The sequence below is a fragment of the Indicator indicator genome, chromosome Z, assembly GCF_027791375.1.
Source record: "Indicator indicator isolate 239-I01 chromosome Z, UM_Iind_1.1, whole genome shotgun sequence".
Taxonomy (NCBI): domain Eukaryota; kingdom Metazoa; phylum Chordata; class Aves; order Piciformes; family Indicatoridae; genus Indicator; species Indicator indicator.
Window position 1 is genome coordinate 75,805,571 of NC_072053.1, and position 17,335 is coordinate 75,822,905.

Genomic DNA, 17,335 nt, shown 5'->3' on the forward strand with positions numbered 1-17,335 from the left:
GCTGATCAGCAATCCCACCTAGCTTGATGTTGTCTGCCAACTTACTTGAGGGTGCTTTCAATCTACCTCTTAAGATCAATGATAAAGATATTAAACAGTAGTGGCCCCAGCACTGAGCCCCAGAGAACACTATCTCTGAGCAGCTGCCAACTGGTTTTAACTCCACTATCATTCTCTGGGCCCAGCTATCCAGCCAGTGTTTGATCCAGCAGAGTGTACACTTATCCAGCCCTAGGGCAGACAGTTTTTTCATGAGAATGCTGTGGGGAACAGTATCAAGGGCTTTACTGAAATCCACATAAACCACATCCACAACCTGCCCTTCAGGAACCTGTGGTGACTGGCCTGTAAATGGTGTGTTAGAGCACTCAAGATGACTTCCATAACCTTCCCTGGCACCAAGGTTAGACAGATGGCTCTAAAGTTCCCCAGACCCTCCTTCTGGCCCTTCTTGCATATGGGTGTCACATTTGCTAATCTCCAGTCCATTGGGACCTCCCTGGTGAGCCAGGACTTCTGGTAAGTTATGAAGAGTGCCTTGGTAAGCACAACCACCAACTCCTTCAGCACTCTTTGGCCCCCTAAACTTTTGGTGTTTTGAAATGGTATACCCTTTATGTGTTTGATAGATGACCTGCTGCAATATATGACTACAGTGTAACATTGTAAATGCTAGTCAAATTATTTGGCTTTCCAGAAAAGTATCTGCTAATCTGGAGACAAAAAGTTGTGAAGTACAAAATACATATATTTCTACTACCGTATGTCAGAATAATGTAAGTAATCTGTAATGCAGCAATTGATTTCTAGTGGCATTTGTTATTAAATTAGAAAAATGTTGTCAATTTTTCTTATGTATTAGAGAATACCCAATTATTCAGTGCTGGTGAACAGAAAATCAAATATGTGCATATAACATCTTGTGGCTCTGTAGGAATGGTTTAGGCTTGAGACACTAGTGAAGAATTCTGCAAGGGGAAAGACCAGCTAGAAAAAAGTACTATCCATTCAGCAGTCCCTAAGTATACCTCAGTAGTGGTTTGGACTAACACAAACCTAATGCACAGATTAGACACACAGATTGGTTAAAACATGGCATTTCATTCAATTATATACATGAATGTGGAGCACAGGTAAAGACAACAGATTAACAGCTGTCTGAACGTCAGTCTAGTACTTCGGAACTGCAAAATCTGTTCACTTAGAAAGCCCTGCTCCCCAGATTTCACAGTTGAAATATTCTCATTTTTGTGCCTTTTTCTTCTGTATCATATTGGTACATAGCATTTTGAGATTTAATTTTTTTCTTATTTTTATATTCTTCATGTAAGTACTGTTACTTGTACCAAAAAATGTGGTGATTGTTGTCTCATGGTATCACTAAAGTTGTGTTCTGGCTTTTCTGATAATTGACAGAATATAGTAATGACAATATAGTTAAAAAATCACACATGTACACTTTGATTTATGGAAACTTACTTATGCTTTCCAAGAGAAGATCTTTTTCATTCTCCTAATACTTCAGAGAAGTAACACTAGTAACAGTTGGCTGGTTTAGAAGACAAGCAGTGAAGACCAATTTTTGTAAAGACACTTCATGATCTGTTATTTTATAATTATTTGTTAATGTTGCAATAATTATTAAGGGTTTTTCCCATTATGTAAAAAGTGAAAATATTTTTATATGAAAAAAATCCATTGCACTTAAGTGAGATTTAGTCAAGCTCCTACTCTAGGACCTTTTGCTCTACTTGCAAAAAGGTCCTAATACAAGAAGTAACATATCAAATAATTAATTGGTGTTTTAAATTACATTTTATTTTACCGTGGTTTTCTATGAATGTTCTGCTATAAAGTGATGTATATTAATTAGACAGAGAATCTTTTATTCTTCAGATTTGTTTGCTATCTTCTTGTGAAGATGCCTGCATGAAATTTCATGTTATAATCCATCTTTTTGCCACATTCAGGGCAGCATCTTGGAATAATGATGCTTAGATTATATTTTAGCCTTGGGCATTCTGCACACAGTATAACGTCATTTTTGGGTCTTTCAACAGCATCACCCCTTTCTTTCTCTCTAACCTATGTCTTGTGTAGGAAATCATAGGACTTATGCCTTCACTAGGAGAATTCTTCACCAATGTAATCTGATCTTTTATTTCACATCCATTAAAGTATTCTCTGTATAAAGTATTCTTCTTTTTATCAGTTTTACATAAAGCATTGAAAACAACAGAATATGATTGTAATGTTACAAAAACTGTCCAAAATATTAAAATACAAACAGTATTTGAAATTTTAACTGACAGTATTCTAATGTAATGGTAGGCTTTTAATGTTTCTCCACTACTTCAAGTCTATAACATTTTGTGTGGAGTTACTATAATCTGTTGTTGCTGTGTCTTTCATTATTGAAGAATATATGCAGAAAGTTTCTGGCTTTTTATATTTTTTATTAAAGTGGTATTTTTAAAAGACTGTAAAAAATACAACGTTTATGTTCTATGTTCTGTATGTATATGCTATACACATATTTATGTATTTGCAAAATTAAGACTGGTTTTCTAGGGTTGCACTGGGCAAAGAACAGAAAGTTAGTATTATCCTACAGAAATCAACAGAACTATAATGAAACTACATAGGTGATTGTATCATAAGTTGATTATGTCAGTTACAAAATCTAGTTATCATTGGCCTTTTTGTTGAACTACTATAAGATAATTACATACTACTGCACCTTTGGCAGCTTCTAAGAGTGCGTTTGGCCTCTTTTGGATGATTTTGTATGCAAATCATGTCCACCTAATTCCTTACAAATTATCAAATATCCTTACTACTGTTTGCTATCAGTACAGGTCTTTGCAGAACTACTGCAAGGTCAGGTGGGTTCTTTCTGCTTCTAGATCTCAAGTCACACCCTGATTAGGTAACATTGATATCTGGCATATCAAGAGGTACCAGCCTTCATAACTCGTTTGAGTTTTGGTGGTGTTTTTTTTCTCTCCCGACAGTAAGTTCTTTAGCATTAAGGAATTGCCCACAGAATCTGAAAAGTCATCACTTTAAAGATACTTGTATTTGGACTAAGTCGTTCATCTTCCTTTTCAGCAGCTGCATTGTAACTAGAGTTAAAATCTATAAAGACCCTTCCCTGTGGCTACATGCAGATGACTGACTTCTTAACCAGAAACCTTGGACTTTATCTCTGAGATTTTAGCTACTAAAGTGTTGGCTTCTGTTATAAATACACTACATAAGATACCTGTGGTGTTTTCTAAAACTGTTTGTTTTCTTGAAAGAGAAAATGTCCTTTTACTGACATTTTTCAAGGCTGTGTTTCCTGAGAGGTGTTCTAGTTTCATGGTGACCAGGCTATTAGTGACTTGTGTCCTTTCTGTCTTTTCAGACTAGTCATGTGATGACAAAGCCTTCCCAGCCTGTTCAAATGCCTCATAGTTTCTTCTACCTACCATTTTTTCAGTCCTTTTATTCCAGATCCTCTTTTGTTACCTCTTAAAAAGACTCAAATTTTTGTTCTACTTCCTCTTGGCCTTTTAAATTTTTTATTGGAAAGGCATTGTGAAGAAAACATGAAAGTGAGTCATATAATTGTCATTGCATCATCAATGTGAACAATGGAAAACAGTTGCAATTTTAGAAGTTATTTATCAAATATATGACAAAGGATACCTGCAGGGTTTTCTAAACCCATTTGTTCTATTGACACTGAAATTGGTTTACTATCTTTGCAGTATTATTTTGCTGAAAGAAAAATATTAAGAGTATAAAATTAGTTATTTTTCAAATTTAAATTAATTGATTCTTGAGCATTCTAAAAAAAATAATCAGATTTTGTAGGAATTTCTCTGCTAACTCGACTGGTAGAAAAATATATAGGAAGATCTGTTTATCTCTGCATTTATATGTGTTTTCATATGTGTGTATTCCTAATTTGAAGAGACAAGTATTTCATAGCTAAAAATGCTGAAATCAAAGGTCTTTTACAAAGTATGTAACAACTTCTTCTCAAAATTGAATTTCAGCATCATTTAGTGTATACATTTAGCTTACCCTCTCCACAAGCTATACCTTACCATATCCATAATATCTTTACAGCTCTGATAGCCATTGGACGATACAGCATGACAATAGAGACAGTGGATGTTGGATGGTGCAAAGAAATCACAGACCGTGGAGCCACCCAAATTGCACAAAGCAGCAAGTCTCTCAGATACTTAGGGCTGATGAGATGTGATCAGGTAAGGAGCATTTGTGTGAACCAATGCCTGTATCTGAGTGCGTGTGAGAGTCAATCTCCTTGAGTGTACATGTGAGGGAGGGAGAGACAGGAAGATGTTTTTCAGTACAAACAGGTTTTCACTACCATGGTAAGTTTTTAGTGTACTGTATTCACATATTTACCTAAAGAAGTATCTAAAGAACTAGAAAGAGTATTACAAGTTTTTGCAGACACAGATTTTCAAAATACACCCACAGTCCACACCCACAGCCTGAGGTGCTCAGAGAATTTTTATGCAAAATCTGCCCTCTAAGGGTTTGAATATTTTTGGCTAAAACTGATTGGTATGTCATGTCATTACTATGACAGATTACTTTGTTTTAAAAAAAGAGAAGGAAGAAACCAAACCCAAAAAAATAACAAACAAGAATAAAAATACTTCCTTGCTACTTCCAGAGTGATTTTCTATATGTCTGTGTCCTTGCTCACATATAATGTTTTGCAAGCACAAGGACAAGGATTTGAATAAAACTATAATGCTGGAAAAAAATTAGAAAAAAAGATAGAAAAAATCTAGCTATATAGCTTTCCTACTTTGGAATATATTAAGGATGTCTATATGGTTTAGCACTGTGTCATTAGAAGAAAAGATAGCAAGGCAGTCCAGCTTCACCTCACTCCATGTATAGCCTCTGTTGAGAGAAAAGTTTTCAAGAGATCTGGGAATACAGCAGAAATAGCTGAAAGTCATTGGTGGTTCAGAGTTTCTGATCTCAGTTTTTCAAACACACCTGCAGGGATTACTTCTTTTCCAAGCATCATGAACAAAAAGTCCACCTTGTGATGCCCATCATAAGCATGCCTCTCAGGCTTGCAAGTTCCTGATTGGATATAACCTGTAGAAATACAGGAGTTTTAATCTAAGAAATGTCATATTTAAAACTTCTATCCTGCATCCATTGTAGGGCTTTATAAGAGAGTTACAAACCCCAGTATTTCAGCTGGCAAGGAATAATAATTTCCAGGTCAGTTGTAAAGTTAGAAACGACATTTTGCAAACCCAGCCTTAGACAGTTTACAGTTTGAGGGGAGGTTGAGTACTGTGGAAGCTCTATTAAAGCTGACTCCACTTAATCTCCTAAACATTAGTGTTTTGTAAGAGCCAGCAGACAAAAACTGCGTGAGTCTCCTTGAGGGATTGTGCTAAGATTATGCACTTAAAGAATGTTCAAAGGGTTACTTGACCTTGAGAATGAGATATGACTCTGAATCACATGACCATTTTTACGCCTGTATTTGTTTGTGGATATAGCTAATGTTGAACAGCCAACAAGGTTATAAGAAGCACAATAATTTTATCCTGTCTTCATCTGCTATAGAAAATCCATAATCTTGATGCTGAAAACAAGTTTCACTAACTCATCAGTTAAATTCTATGTACTAAAATCTATATTCCTCTAATGGCTGATTAAAGCTTTCCTAGTGCTTTACAAAGGATTATACACCATCTTTTGTGTTATGCAAGTTAACTACTAAAAGGAAAAAAAGAAACTTTTTTTAAAAAAGGCTTCATGGAAGACTGATAAGCTATGTTGACTGGATCATAGAATTTACAGGATCATAGATGGAAAAGACCCTGAACATCATCAAGTCCAACCATCAACCCAACACCACCATGGCCATTAAACCATGTCCCCAAGTGCCATGTCCACGTGTTTCTTGAACACCTCCAGGGATGGCAGCTCCACCACCTCCCTGGCCAGCTTGTTCCAATGCCTGACCACCACCTTTGTGGTGCTTGCCTTGAAGTTTTGTGTGTTTGTGGATGCATGCGTAAGAGTAGGTAAAACTTGCTAAGAAATGAGCAAATGCTGTTACAGCAAACACTATAGTAGTAGGACTACTGCTGCTACCACTGGCAATGGTTTCCTTGATTGGAAAGCCTTGGTGGGAAAAACAGCTCCGCAGACAGAATGAAGTAAATATCCTCAGCTTAAAGACTTTTGGCAGCTATAAGATGCCATCTCCCTTTTTCCACTGCAGATGAACAGAGAAATTACTGAACAAAATCATGCTTCAACTGTCTCTCCCCAGTATCATGCAGAACTAATTTTTTCCAGTTGCTGCTCTATTAAATTGAAAAATGGCAGTGTCTGGCACAAAGAGAATTCTTTGGTGGTACAGAAGTATTTATTTCCATGCCCCATTGACTAAAATTCTTGTCTCTGGACTGTTGTGAACTTGCAGTGAAGAGAGAGTTAAAAGATTTGCCCCTTCTAACCAAAATCACTTTTCTAAGGTACTGACCATTATGCTAGCACTAGGTAGCATTTATGCCTTTCTAGGAATTCCAAGGCATATAGGGGAAATACACATAGTTACATAAGAAACTTATGTAAATAGACTTCAAATGGTTACCACTAAAATACTCTTTATGACCCAGGCTGTTTGGAATTTCTTTTATATGCAGTTGACATAAATTAGAGTCATCAAGGGTCCTCCCAAGAAAGATCAGAGAGACTGCAAGCCTGGGTAAAGGCAGGCTCTGTTTTATCCCATTGATTATCTGAGTGCCTCCAGGCAATGTGCTTCAGCAGATGCAGAACATTATTGATCCACACCATGAAAATAATCAGATTATTCATTTTTCATCAACCCGTGGTTACCATAACCTTTTTATCTTGTTTCCTACCATCTGACGTGCACACCATAGGAGCACTTCATGTGTTGAGAAGGTCTCAAAAAATGCTGTTTTCACCATCAGCTCATCATAATGAGGGCCTGTATTTAAGCTGCAAGTTTTCTATTAAGCATTTTAACAGTATTTTTTCAACAAGTGTTGCTAAATAGCAATGTAATCGCTGTTTACGAATCAGATACATAAAAAAATGTTAAAAACATATTAAATGCTGAAAGTCTTTCAGAAGTATCCATTGTAGCATTTTGATTCAGAAAACATGTTTATACGTAGATACACAAAGTCAAAATATTCTTTGCCATGTAAAAACATTAGTGGCAAGGTTACAGTACAGTACAAATGTTTTTTCATCATTTCCCCTAATACCTCCATGACAGGCTTTCCCCACACTACACAGCAGTGGTATCTGATGCCTGGAAAGAGCTCTGAACGAGCTACTGGAAAGGTGCAGAGCAATGTGGACACATGGGCATAAACCCTAAAAACAGCTTAACTTGTGAAGTACAGCACTCTGTCCAGGAAAATTAGCACTGAGCAAGACTCATGGGGCACTGTCATATAGATATTGTAGTGTAACATACTGCTTCCATTTCTGTGAGTAGTTTAGAAAATGCTAGTGTGATCTCTACAGGGTCCTGCATTGCACAAGTGCAATGAGACATGCCATTAGTTTCGATATCCAGCTTCTGAGAGACCATGATGCATACCTCCAAAAGTATTTAGGTTCTCATAAGGTAGATCCTAAATATTTTAAAGTATCTGTATTTTGGGTAATGACATTCCCCAATTGCCTGCATATAAAGTTAACACATACACGGATTCTTCTCCCTTTTGATCTCTCATGGTAAAGAGTATCAGTAGTAGTCAAGTATATATTTGTGTGCATATGTATGGATGGATGTGTACCGGCACCTGCCAACACTTGGAACTGCACAAGTCATGCATTTCATAGAAAGGAATTGTTGCCATTCTGAGTATCCATTTCTTTTGAACACATTAAAAGATAATATTGGTACTTCCTTAGACATTTTAAGACATTCAAGATGTTTCCTTAAGACATCAGGCATTTTAGAGGAACTGGAAAAGGCATAAAATGTAGTATTTCTGTTTTGCATTCTGGTATTACCACCTACATTTATGCTGTGCCCCACTCTGAAGGGCAGTGAGCCAAGCTTCCTTGCCTCCTGTCACCACTTTCCAATGCTCTGGCAGCACAACAAAACCACAGACTCCCAGTTCTCTGCTTACAGGATGGCTGTGCTGTTGTGGGCTGCAGCCCAAGGTTGTCTTGTGGGACTTGACATGGTTGTGTGAGAACATGAAGATGGTTCATGTATTGTCAGAGTACCCTGAAGCGCTGATTTGTCACCTCCATAAATAAGAAAAGTAAGGAATTGTCTCCATAACCAGGGGTTATACTCAATTCAACTCAGTTCAGTCCACAGCAAAAAGAGAATATGAATATCCATTCTTCAAACCATATTTTAATTGTCTTTTTAAATCACAGTTTAGGAAAGTATTTACATTTAAGTATAATTAATCCTTACCTTTAAATACTGTGAGAGAGGTATGGACAGTTACGTGATACTTTCTTTGCTGCCACAGACACAGACATCAGGACTCTGAAGAGCTGTACTTTCATCATCAAGGCATAAAATGATGCCCACATCAGATTCAAATCCACATTTCATGTTTCATTTTCAGAACATAATTCTATACATTCCTACCCCTACACTGATCTAGATAATACTTACTTATTGTAGTGTAGCACATATGAAATAGTGCCTAAAAACTTGATCTGTTTTTCTGGCTGATAGTTTGGCTGGTTGAACAATGTGTCAGAATAATATTCCTGTGGAGTTTGCAAATTCTCTCACACAGATTTTCATGTTTCAAGATCCTTTTCCTACAGCTGTGGTGCTATTTGCAATGGTTATCAGCAGTGCTACCACATAAATGCAGAAGACTTTTCTTGGGAAAACTTTGAGAAAGCATCTGAAAAACAGAGACTCCAAAATTCAACATTCACCGCTATGTGTGAGTGAAATGAAACTGAGTCCAGTAAAATTGGCTATGAATCTATACACACCTTCAGTTAGTAAATCATCATGGCCTTTATTCCTTGCCCTTTTTCTCTCTCTCTCTTTTTTTTTTTTTTTTGGTCTTTTTTTTTTTTTTTTTTTAGGATTTCTGGTTGCTGTTCATGGAAGTACTTTTGAAGGCCTGTAGCTTGTTCCAGATCACATTCTCAGATCAGTTGTAGCAAGTACTTCCTATTACAGTTATACTTAGCTCCTAGAGTACAGAAAATCGTGGTCAAGACAACTGACAAAAACCTCAACTCTTTTATATTACCACATATGAAGAAAGGTAGATGATCCCTAAAACCAAAAATGATCCATTAAGAAATCATTTGCATCTCATGTAAAAATAAGATTGTTTTAGAAAATCAGTAGATTTTAAAAATAATTTAACATTTTATCTTTCCGCAGAATCTTCTTTGGAAATATTTGTAAATATATATCCTGTCCAAACCTCATTAGCCTGTGAAAAAACCTACAAGATCAGGGCAAAAGAAGATTTCCAATTTGTGTGCATATATATTTTAGTAGGCATGTGTATATATATTTTAGGAAGCATGAATGGAACCTTTGTCCACAAACTCTTAATTTACATAGGTAATCTCCAACTGAAGTGAAAAAAAGTCATAAGGTCTTAGGTTTGTGATACATCTTTAAATTTCAAATATGTTTTTCAGCTAAACTGTTCTTAATCAGCAGTGGAACATGAAGAGTACAGACCCATGGCTTGTTTTAATGTAATTACCACAGCAATTGGCCTTCCACCTTCAGAAAAATGCTATCATTAGTCGATCAAAAAAACCCAGAAAAATTACTACCATTTCTTTTACATTTTAAGGGATTCATTTTGAGATTTGAAATTGTGGGTCTGTGATACTGAAGACTACTGAAGATATTCCATCCTTCTCTTTAAGAAAAATTCTATAGCACTTATTTTCTCTTCAATCTCTGTAATTTGTTCAAGCTGTATTGATGCATATTAAAAAGGATACACTGTATTTCTTAAAGTTTTATATGCATAATGTAGGAGCTGCAATTGATATGTCTCTCTATGAATAACGAAGATTTTAGATTCATAAAATCTGTGAATCCCATTAGAAGGAAACCACGGTTATCCTTTCTAACCCACAACAAATGAAAAATAGCATTTATTTCACTTTGGTTTTCAATGCAACAATTTTAAGAGACTGAACAATACTTTTTTTTTTTTTACCTTGCTAACTAGGATAACATCTACTACATGTGTCACCAAAAGCATCTGCTAAAATACAAAAAAAAAGATGCTTTAAACAAATTGAATTTCTAATTCTTCTAGTTTAACTATTTCTTTACCAAAAGATTTTTATCTTGGGGGGTGATATTTCAGCAACAAATATGTGGTAGGAGACTAAAAATTCCCAAGTTAGTAAGGCTGTCCTTATTTTTAAAAAGCAACTACATGATTATGTCATACTGTAATAGAAAGATGGGGCTTCAGGTATTGATATTAATATAAGGCCAAAATTTATATAAGGCCAACTAGTAAGAAAAAATGCAATGTGAAGTAGTCAGCATTTTTATCGTCAGAGAAATTTTAAGTGTTGGCCCCTGAAACTTGCAATCATTCTTGCCACCTGGCAACATCTGAGAATTATTTCTCTCTTAAGTTTCATGCACAGTCATTTTGACAACTATTACAATAGTGTACTCAAATTATTGTTAATGTAGCAGAATGTAGGAAGGAAAATACTCCATGTTGTTAATTCAAAAGGCAAAAAGTTATTGGAAAGAATATTTATCACTGTATAAACAAACACTGTCATTTCACCATAAAGAGCCTCTATTAATTGCAATCTTTGTAAAAACAAAGGGATGCATAGAGTTTCATCATAAATTGAAATACTTGTAATATTTTTGCCTTGAAATCTTGTATATGTTCATTTGATTGAAATTAACAGAATTGGCAAACCAAATGAACAAATTGAAAGGCTCTTTTAGAATGGTTACTCTTATTTAATAGAAATATAAACCCTTACAATAAGCAAAGAGAACTGAGAATGAAAACTTTATCATTTACACAACTTTAATAATCAGTCCTGTTGGCAATAATGATTAAGTCAGTCTGAACTGATAGCTCTGCTAGAAAACTACGCAACCTCACAGAGACCTGAAACAGATAATTTTGTTTGCAGTAAAGCAATGACTGCAGCAGTTGTGCAGAGGCTGGCAGTTTGAGGCAGTAGCATTCACCTTCTTGAACAACCACAAATTAATTTCATCCCTCTAGGACTCTACCTTTCTCTTGAGATTTAAGCAAAGAACTGTAAAGAAGCTATACTCCACAAGCAACCCTGTGGTTTTCTAATACTTCTAGGAGTGCTACCATTGAATATTCAAAGGTCTATGTATTCTTGTTTTTTCATTTCACAGAGGAAAAGATTACCGAATTTTCTGTTTCCCTCCTCCTTCCCCTTTTCCAAATATAAGTGGGAAATTAGTTGCTAAGATTTAACACAATTAGGTTGTCAAATGTCACAGTTAATAACAGTACATCAGTCTGTATTAGTCAATTTCAAAAAAGAGTCCAGAAATACAGTGTTAGTATTTGCATGTGTGTGTTTGCCTTCTCTTTATTAGTAACATCATTCATTAAGTCAAAATACATTATTTGCTGATGTCATACAGGACTTTGTTTGGACTATAGGATATTGTGCTAATAATGGTAGTGCTGCTGTTTTATTAAAGTCCTAAACAAAGGTTTTGCCCCTGGGCATGAGGGCAGTCACTGAAGCTCTGTGGAATATGTCTGCCTTAGCTGATCAAGTGCATGTCACACAAAAGATTTCCAGAAATCTTTAATTTCATTGTGGCTAAAGGCAACAGTTATAATTGGGCCACCTGAGAATATAATTCATTCAACTGTTAGCAGAAAAAATATCAAACAAATTGCAGTTTTTATACGTGCACTTTTTATAAGACACTGACTTGAGGAAGCAAGAGAAAGTACAGCGTAGAGAAAGTACAGCTTAGAGAAAGTACATCAGAAATTTTTTAATACCTCCAAGTGTGTATATTTTGGATTTTATTACTAAAATAGCAGAAAAATTTGAACATAAAATATATCCAAAATCCATCATTATGGATGCAAACAGTAATTTCATCATCCACTATATACAAATTTAGTATTTTTGGTAAGAAAGCCCTCTTGGAACAAATGAATTTGCATTTGCCCAGAGCCACATCTAGGCCTTAAAAACCTCCGGAGATGAGGCTTCTACCACCTCCCCATGCAACCTGTTCCAGTGTCTCACCACCCTCAAGGTGAAAAACTTCTACCTAACATCCAGTCTGAATCTACCCGTTTCTGGTTTTTTTTCCATTCCCCCTAGTCCTATCGCTACCCAACACCCTAAAAAGTCCCTCCCCAGCTTTCTTATAGGCCCCCTTCAGATACTGGAAGGCCACTAGAAGGTCTCCTCAGACCCTTCTCTTTTCCAGACTGAATAACCCTAATTCTTGCAGTCTGTCCTCATAGGAGAGGTGCTCCAGCCCGCTGATCATCCTTGTGGCCCTTCTCTGGATGTGCTCCAGCACATCCAGATCCTTCCTGTAACAGGAGCTCCAGAACTGGATGCAGTACTGCAGGTGTGGTCTCACCAAAGCAGAGTAAAGCAGGAGAATCACCTCCCTCAACCTGCTGGTTATGCTTCTCTTGATGCAGCCCAGGATGTGATTGGCTTTCTGGGCTGGAAGTGCACACTGGCAGCTCATGTTGAGCTTCTCATCCACCAGCACCCTCAAGTCCTTTTCTTCAGCACTGCTCTCAATCCAGTCACTGCACACGCTGTATCGGTGCTTGGGATTGACCCAACCCAGATGCAGGACCTTGGTCTCACTGAACCTCATGAGGCTGTCATGGATCCACCTTTTCAGCCTGTCAAGGTCCCTCTGGATGCCATCCCTTCCCTCCAGCATGTCTGCCGCACCACACAGCTTGGTGTCATCAGCAAACTTGCTGAGGGTGCACTCAATGTCATTGTCCATGTCACCGACAATGATGTTGAACAAGATTGGTCCCAGTGCTGTTCCCTGAGGGACTCCACTTGTCACTAGTCTCCATTTGGACTCACTGACAGCCACTCTTTGGGTGTGTATTAATGATCTTCTTTCCCAGATGAAGTATCACAGGAGAAAGTCATCTTTTCTTTTCTAGTGCAGGTAATACATAAATACTCTCCACACTGTTATCAGAAGGAGAAATTAAGGAAGTGCCACTATGGATGACATCTATCACAAAGTAAACTGTATTCTCCTGGGAAATAGATAATTTGTGTTTAGATGTCTTTAAGCAAAAAGCATTCAAAATTATGACTCCTAGGTTATTGCTCCAACTGAGTTAAAAGAAGATTATATCATTTGGTCCTGTAATGCAATTTATCCTTTGTGTTTTTGTTTTGTTTTGTCTCTGTTTTGGGGGGTTTTGTTTGTTTGTTTGTTTGTTTAAATCTGTTATTTGGCCCAGAATAATTTTTAATTCAACAAGTAAAAATATGTTTCTAGAAACATCCGTTGTTGTTTTCTTTTTTCTGTTTGATGACCAGGTTTTAAACAAACCTGTTATTTTGGTTATTAATGGCAAGGACTGCATTCTTTCATTATATGTTAAAACATATTCAAATTGAAATGAATTGTTATGTATTAGATAACTAGTTCATCTTCAGATAGCAGTCTTCTTTTTTGACATCACAGAAGATTAAGATTAATGAATGTTATGTGGAAGAAAAAACATCTTAAAGCATATGAAGATGTGAAGATTTTTAGTGTTCATCTATTTAATAAGATTCTTTGAGCTCAGAAAGAAAATTTGCTCAGTTTGTATAATAAATTTATTTTAAGAATGGCATTCAGTACTTTTGTTTTCTCACCAGCCAGACTGCATTTTAACAAAGGGAAAGAAGCTTGTGTTCAAATGGTTAGGCATATGACTTCTTTTCATCTTAATCTTACCATTAAAGGAACTAATGGAAAAGAAATTGACTTAGATATTACTTATCTGATTCATTAACAAAGAGCAAAATTTTTATTTCTCTCTTGTCATGTACATAGTGCAGTTTTAATCCTATGGAAAGTTTAAAATACTGATTTTACAGTGCTTAGTGTTTGACCTGAATTTTCTTATGGTAAAAGAAAAGCTTTCAAAATCTGATACGTGATCATTTGTGACTTAACTGTCACATATTTTTTTCTCATCCTGAGATCTATATAGATAGGGTCACTGCCTAATAGGATTCTTTTTTCTCCTGCTTCTGTTTTGTCATTTTATGTTGCATTTATTTTGCCCAGAATAATTCTTAACTATATGCTGTTATTTTGTTAAGATTAAATACATTTACAACTAACTAAAAGTTACATGTATTTGATAATTTATCATGAAGCTTGGTAAGATAAATTCTTCCTCTGGCAGGAGAATTGACTCGATATTTTAAACTCAAAGTGATTATTTTCTGTAACTGCTGTGGTCCACCTATGCACATAGGATTTGTTGTTTTGTTTTGGTTTTTTAAGTTAACCTTATAGTAAATACTTTAGCATTTATCTAGCTAGACTGAGGCTTATGTAAATGTATTCAGTCCTGAGTCAAATACATCAGGACAGAGAGATCATGTCCAACAAGACATGGAGATCATTACTTATCTTCCTATGTTTGAACATCATCTTTGTAACAAATTCATCTTATTTGGTTTATTTAACAGAAAATTCACTTATATTGGCTCTAAAACTATACTATCCATACTATTCTAACAAATAAAGCTGAACTTGTATGCGTCAAATCGTAATAAACTCTTATTTTGTAGGTATCTGGCAGGCAGACATTTCTTTGTTATGGCCAAATTAATTATTAAGAGAAGTATGTGGTAGTTTCATAGATTCTGCCATGGCTCTCTGCACTACAAATCTAAAGAAAAGAGGTTTTTTTTTTTACTATGTCTGAATCAACAAAAAGTAGCAAGTACTGCTACTTTATGAGATTCTTCCCTTCCAAATAATATTTCTATGAAGTGTCGCTGGCAGCTTGAAAGCATTTATTCAGCTATAAATATAAAACATTTTGGAGGACTTGCATTATCTCTGATTTCATTTTGATTTATTAAAAGTCAGCTTTTGTTTTTGAGCAGTAGAAGGTAACATAGTAACTTGCAAAAAGAGTACAACCATGTTTCTGTCCAAGTCAGACTCGCTAGGTGAAGCTTGCAATGAAGATCAAGTGTTTCTCTTATCATTGTAGAAAAACTGAATATAAATCCTATAATTTATCCTTGAACTGGGTTCAATCACTGTTCAGAAGGATGCACTACTTGTTGTCTCTTAAGGACAAAAATATTATTAAATACTGTGGTCACTGTGCTTTAAAATATTATTCCCAAGATGGATGTTTGTAATGGTAGTAAACATTTTATTCTAGTTTTTTTTGTGTTGGCCCTGAATGTGGAACACAATTAGGAAAAAAGCAAGCAATGATAAAAGTTGTAAATCCTATTGATCTAAGTGGTATTTAAATGTAGTATTGATGCAATTTAAAATGCCCAAGTGTTCAGCAAACATTTCAAAGAGAGCTACCAAGGAATTATGGTTCTTACGTTAATCCTTTATTTATCTAAAGGCTGAAGAAAGCTGTCTACTTCTGTGATATGAACTGCTATCATCTTAAAAATAATTGACAAATTAATTCCCTCACAGCACTGCAATTTTAAAGGTGTTAGGTTTAGCAAGGCTCATGTGATTGCCTTGCCTAATAGAGAACAAAGGTGCTACCTTTGATGTCTAAGATTTATGAGGGACATCCCAGACCCAGCAAGCTTGTATGTTTTAATTATTGATTCCACCATTTCTGTTCACAAAACCCTTTGTGCAGTTTTAGCCTTGCACCAAAAGGCTAAAATAAAATGCACAGTGATGTATATGAAGACATCAAGGACTTCTAACCTTTGGAAAATTTTACTTGTATTGGTAATTGGTGAGTTGGTAAATTGATCTACTTGCAGTGTAGAGTATTTTACATTATCTTCCCTGTGTTTGTCTCTTATTTTCATTGCAACCACATTGATAGCTACCATATAGTGCAAGTTCATTTCATTAAGGTTAATTGTGGAGTTACTACTTACAATGTGCGAAAGTATCATAACTGTATTATAAATTAGTTAATAGATGTAATCAATTTTCATTTTCCAAATCCAAGAAAATCTTACATTTCAAACCTATATCTGCTTGAGTGAGTTTGAATATATGTCCTTCTATTTCATAATAGAAATGTTACTCTGGGCAGAACTTTGTTGAATGGGATGGCTTTTCTTTGAGTAATTACGTTTGAGGTTTGGTGAGTGGCCAGAACAGTGAAGCATGGAATGCAAATAGTTTGCTAGATTGCTAAACATTTTCTCAGCTTTCTAAACAAAGCTGTTTTCAAATGGAGATTATTTTTCCTGTTGGCTTTCAATCACAAATAATCAAACAATATTTACTAGAATGTTGTATAAAACCTCTCCCTTTACAATAAAATCAACATGTCTTGTTTTTTTTTTTTTTTAATTCTCTAACAGAATATCACATTCCACATGGTTGTTTTGTGATAAACACATATAAACCTATAGTATCAGTGAAAAGCCCAATACCACAAGTACTCCCAGGAGATGAAAGCTCAATAATCCATTCCACCTGCATAATAATTGCCCTTTTCATTAATTTCTTTTATGTCACAGATTCTTTTCTCCAATTTCAGGTGAACGAAGCCACAGTGGAGCAGCTGGTGCAGCAGTATCCACATATAACCTTCAGTACTGTACTACAGGATTGCAAGAGGACGTTGGAACGGGCCTATCAAATGGGCTGGACACCCAGTATGTCTACTGCCTCTTAACCTCCTATAATAACATGACAGTTCCAATCTGCTGCGTTCAGTAGTTCTAATGGGGATTGCAGAGGGTTCACAACCTTTAAATATGATGCAATATAATTGTGAGTTTACAGAGGTTATAGTTAAATGGCAAAATCTACACTGACTTTACTATACTGTACAACTAAGCACCAATATTAAAGCAAAATTAGGAATGCATCTTGATTTTTTTTGCGTAAAATATATAAACACCTTTGGCAGATTTCTTGAAGTGGATTGCTACTAGTTCTCTTGATAGTTTGAGTTATAAAAGGTGTTACACTTGTTTTCCTGTGTTTAAGTTACTTTGCCTTGGTCATTTGTGTTTCTTTTAATTTGTAAATGGTAACTCAGTGCTAGCACCTGTACTGCTGATCAACAGAGACCTGTGTTGAAACTGGGAG

General features: G+C 35.7%; 1 protein-coding gene across 1 annotated transcript in view; it reads left to right on the top strand.

Moving 5' to 3' along the window:
* The window catches only part of FBXL17 (F-box and leucine rich repeat protein 17), a 288,290-nt gene extending 271,374 nt beyond the window's left edge, over positions 1 to 16,916 (top strand). Inside the window, exons 8-9 of the mRNA XM_054398055.1 lie at positions 4,120 to 4,262; positions 16,779 to 16,916. Coding sequence (XP_054254030.1) covers positions 4,120 to 4,262; positions 16,779 to 16,916 — 281 coding nt within the window. The remainder of the gene's footprint in view (positions 1 to 4,119; positions 4,263 to 16,778) is intronic.
* The last annotated feature ends 419 nt before the right edge of the window (positions 16,917 to 17,335 follow it).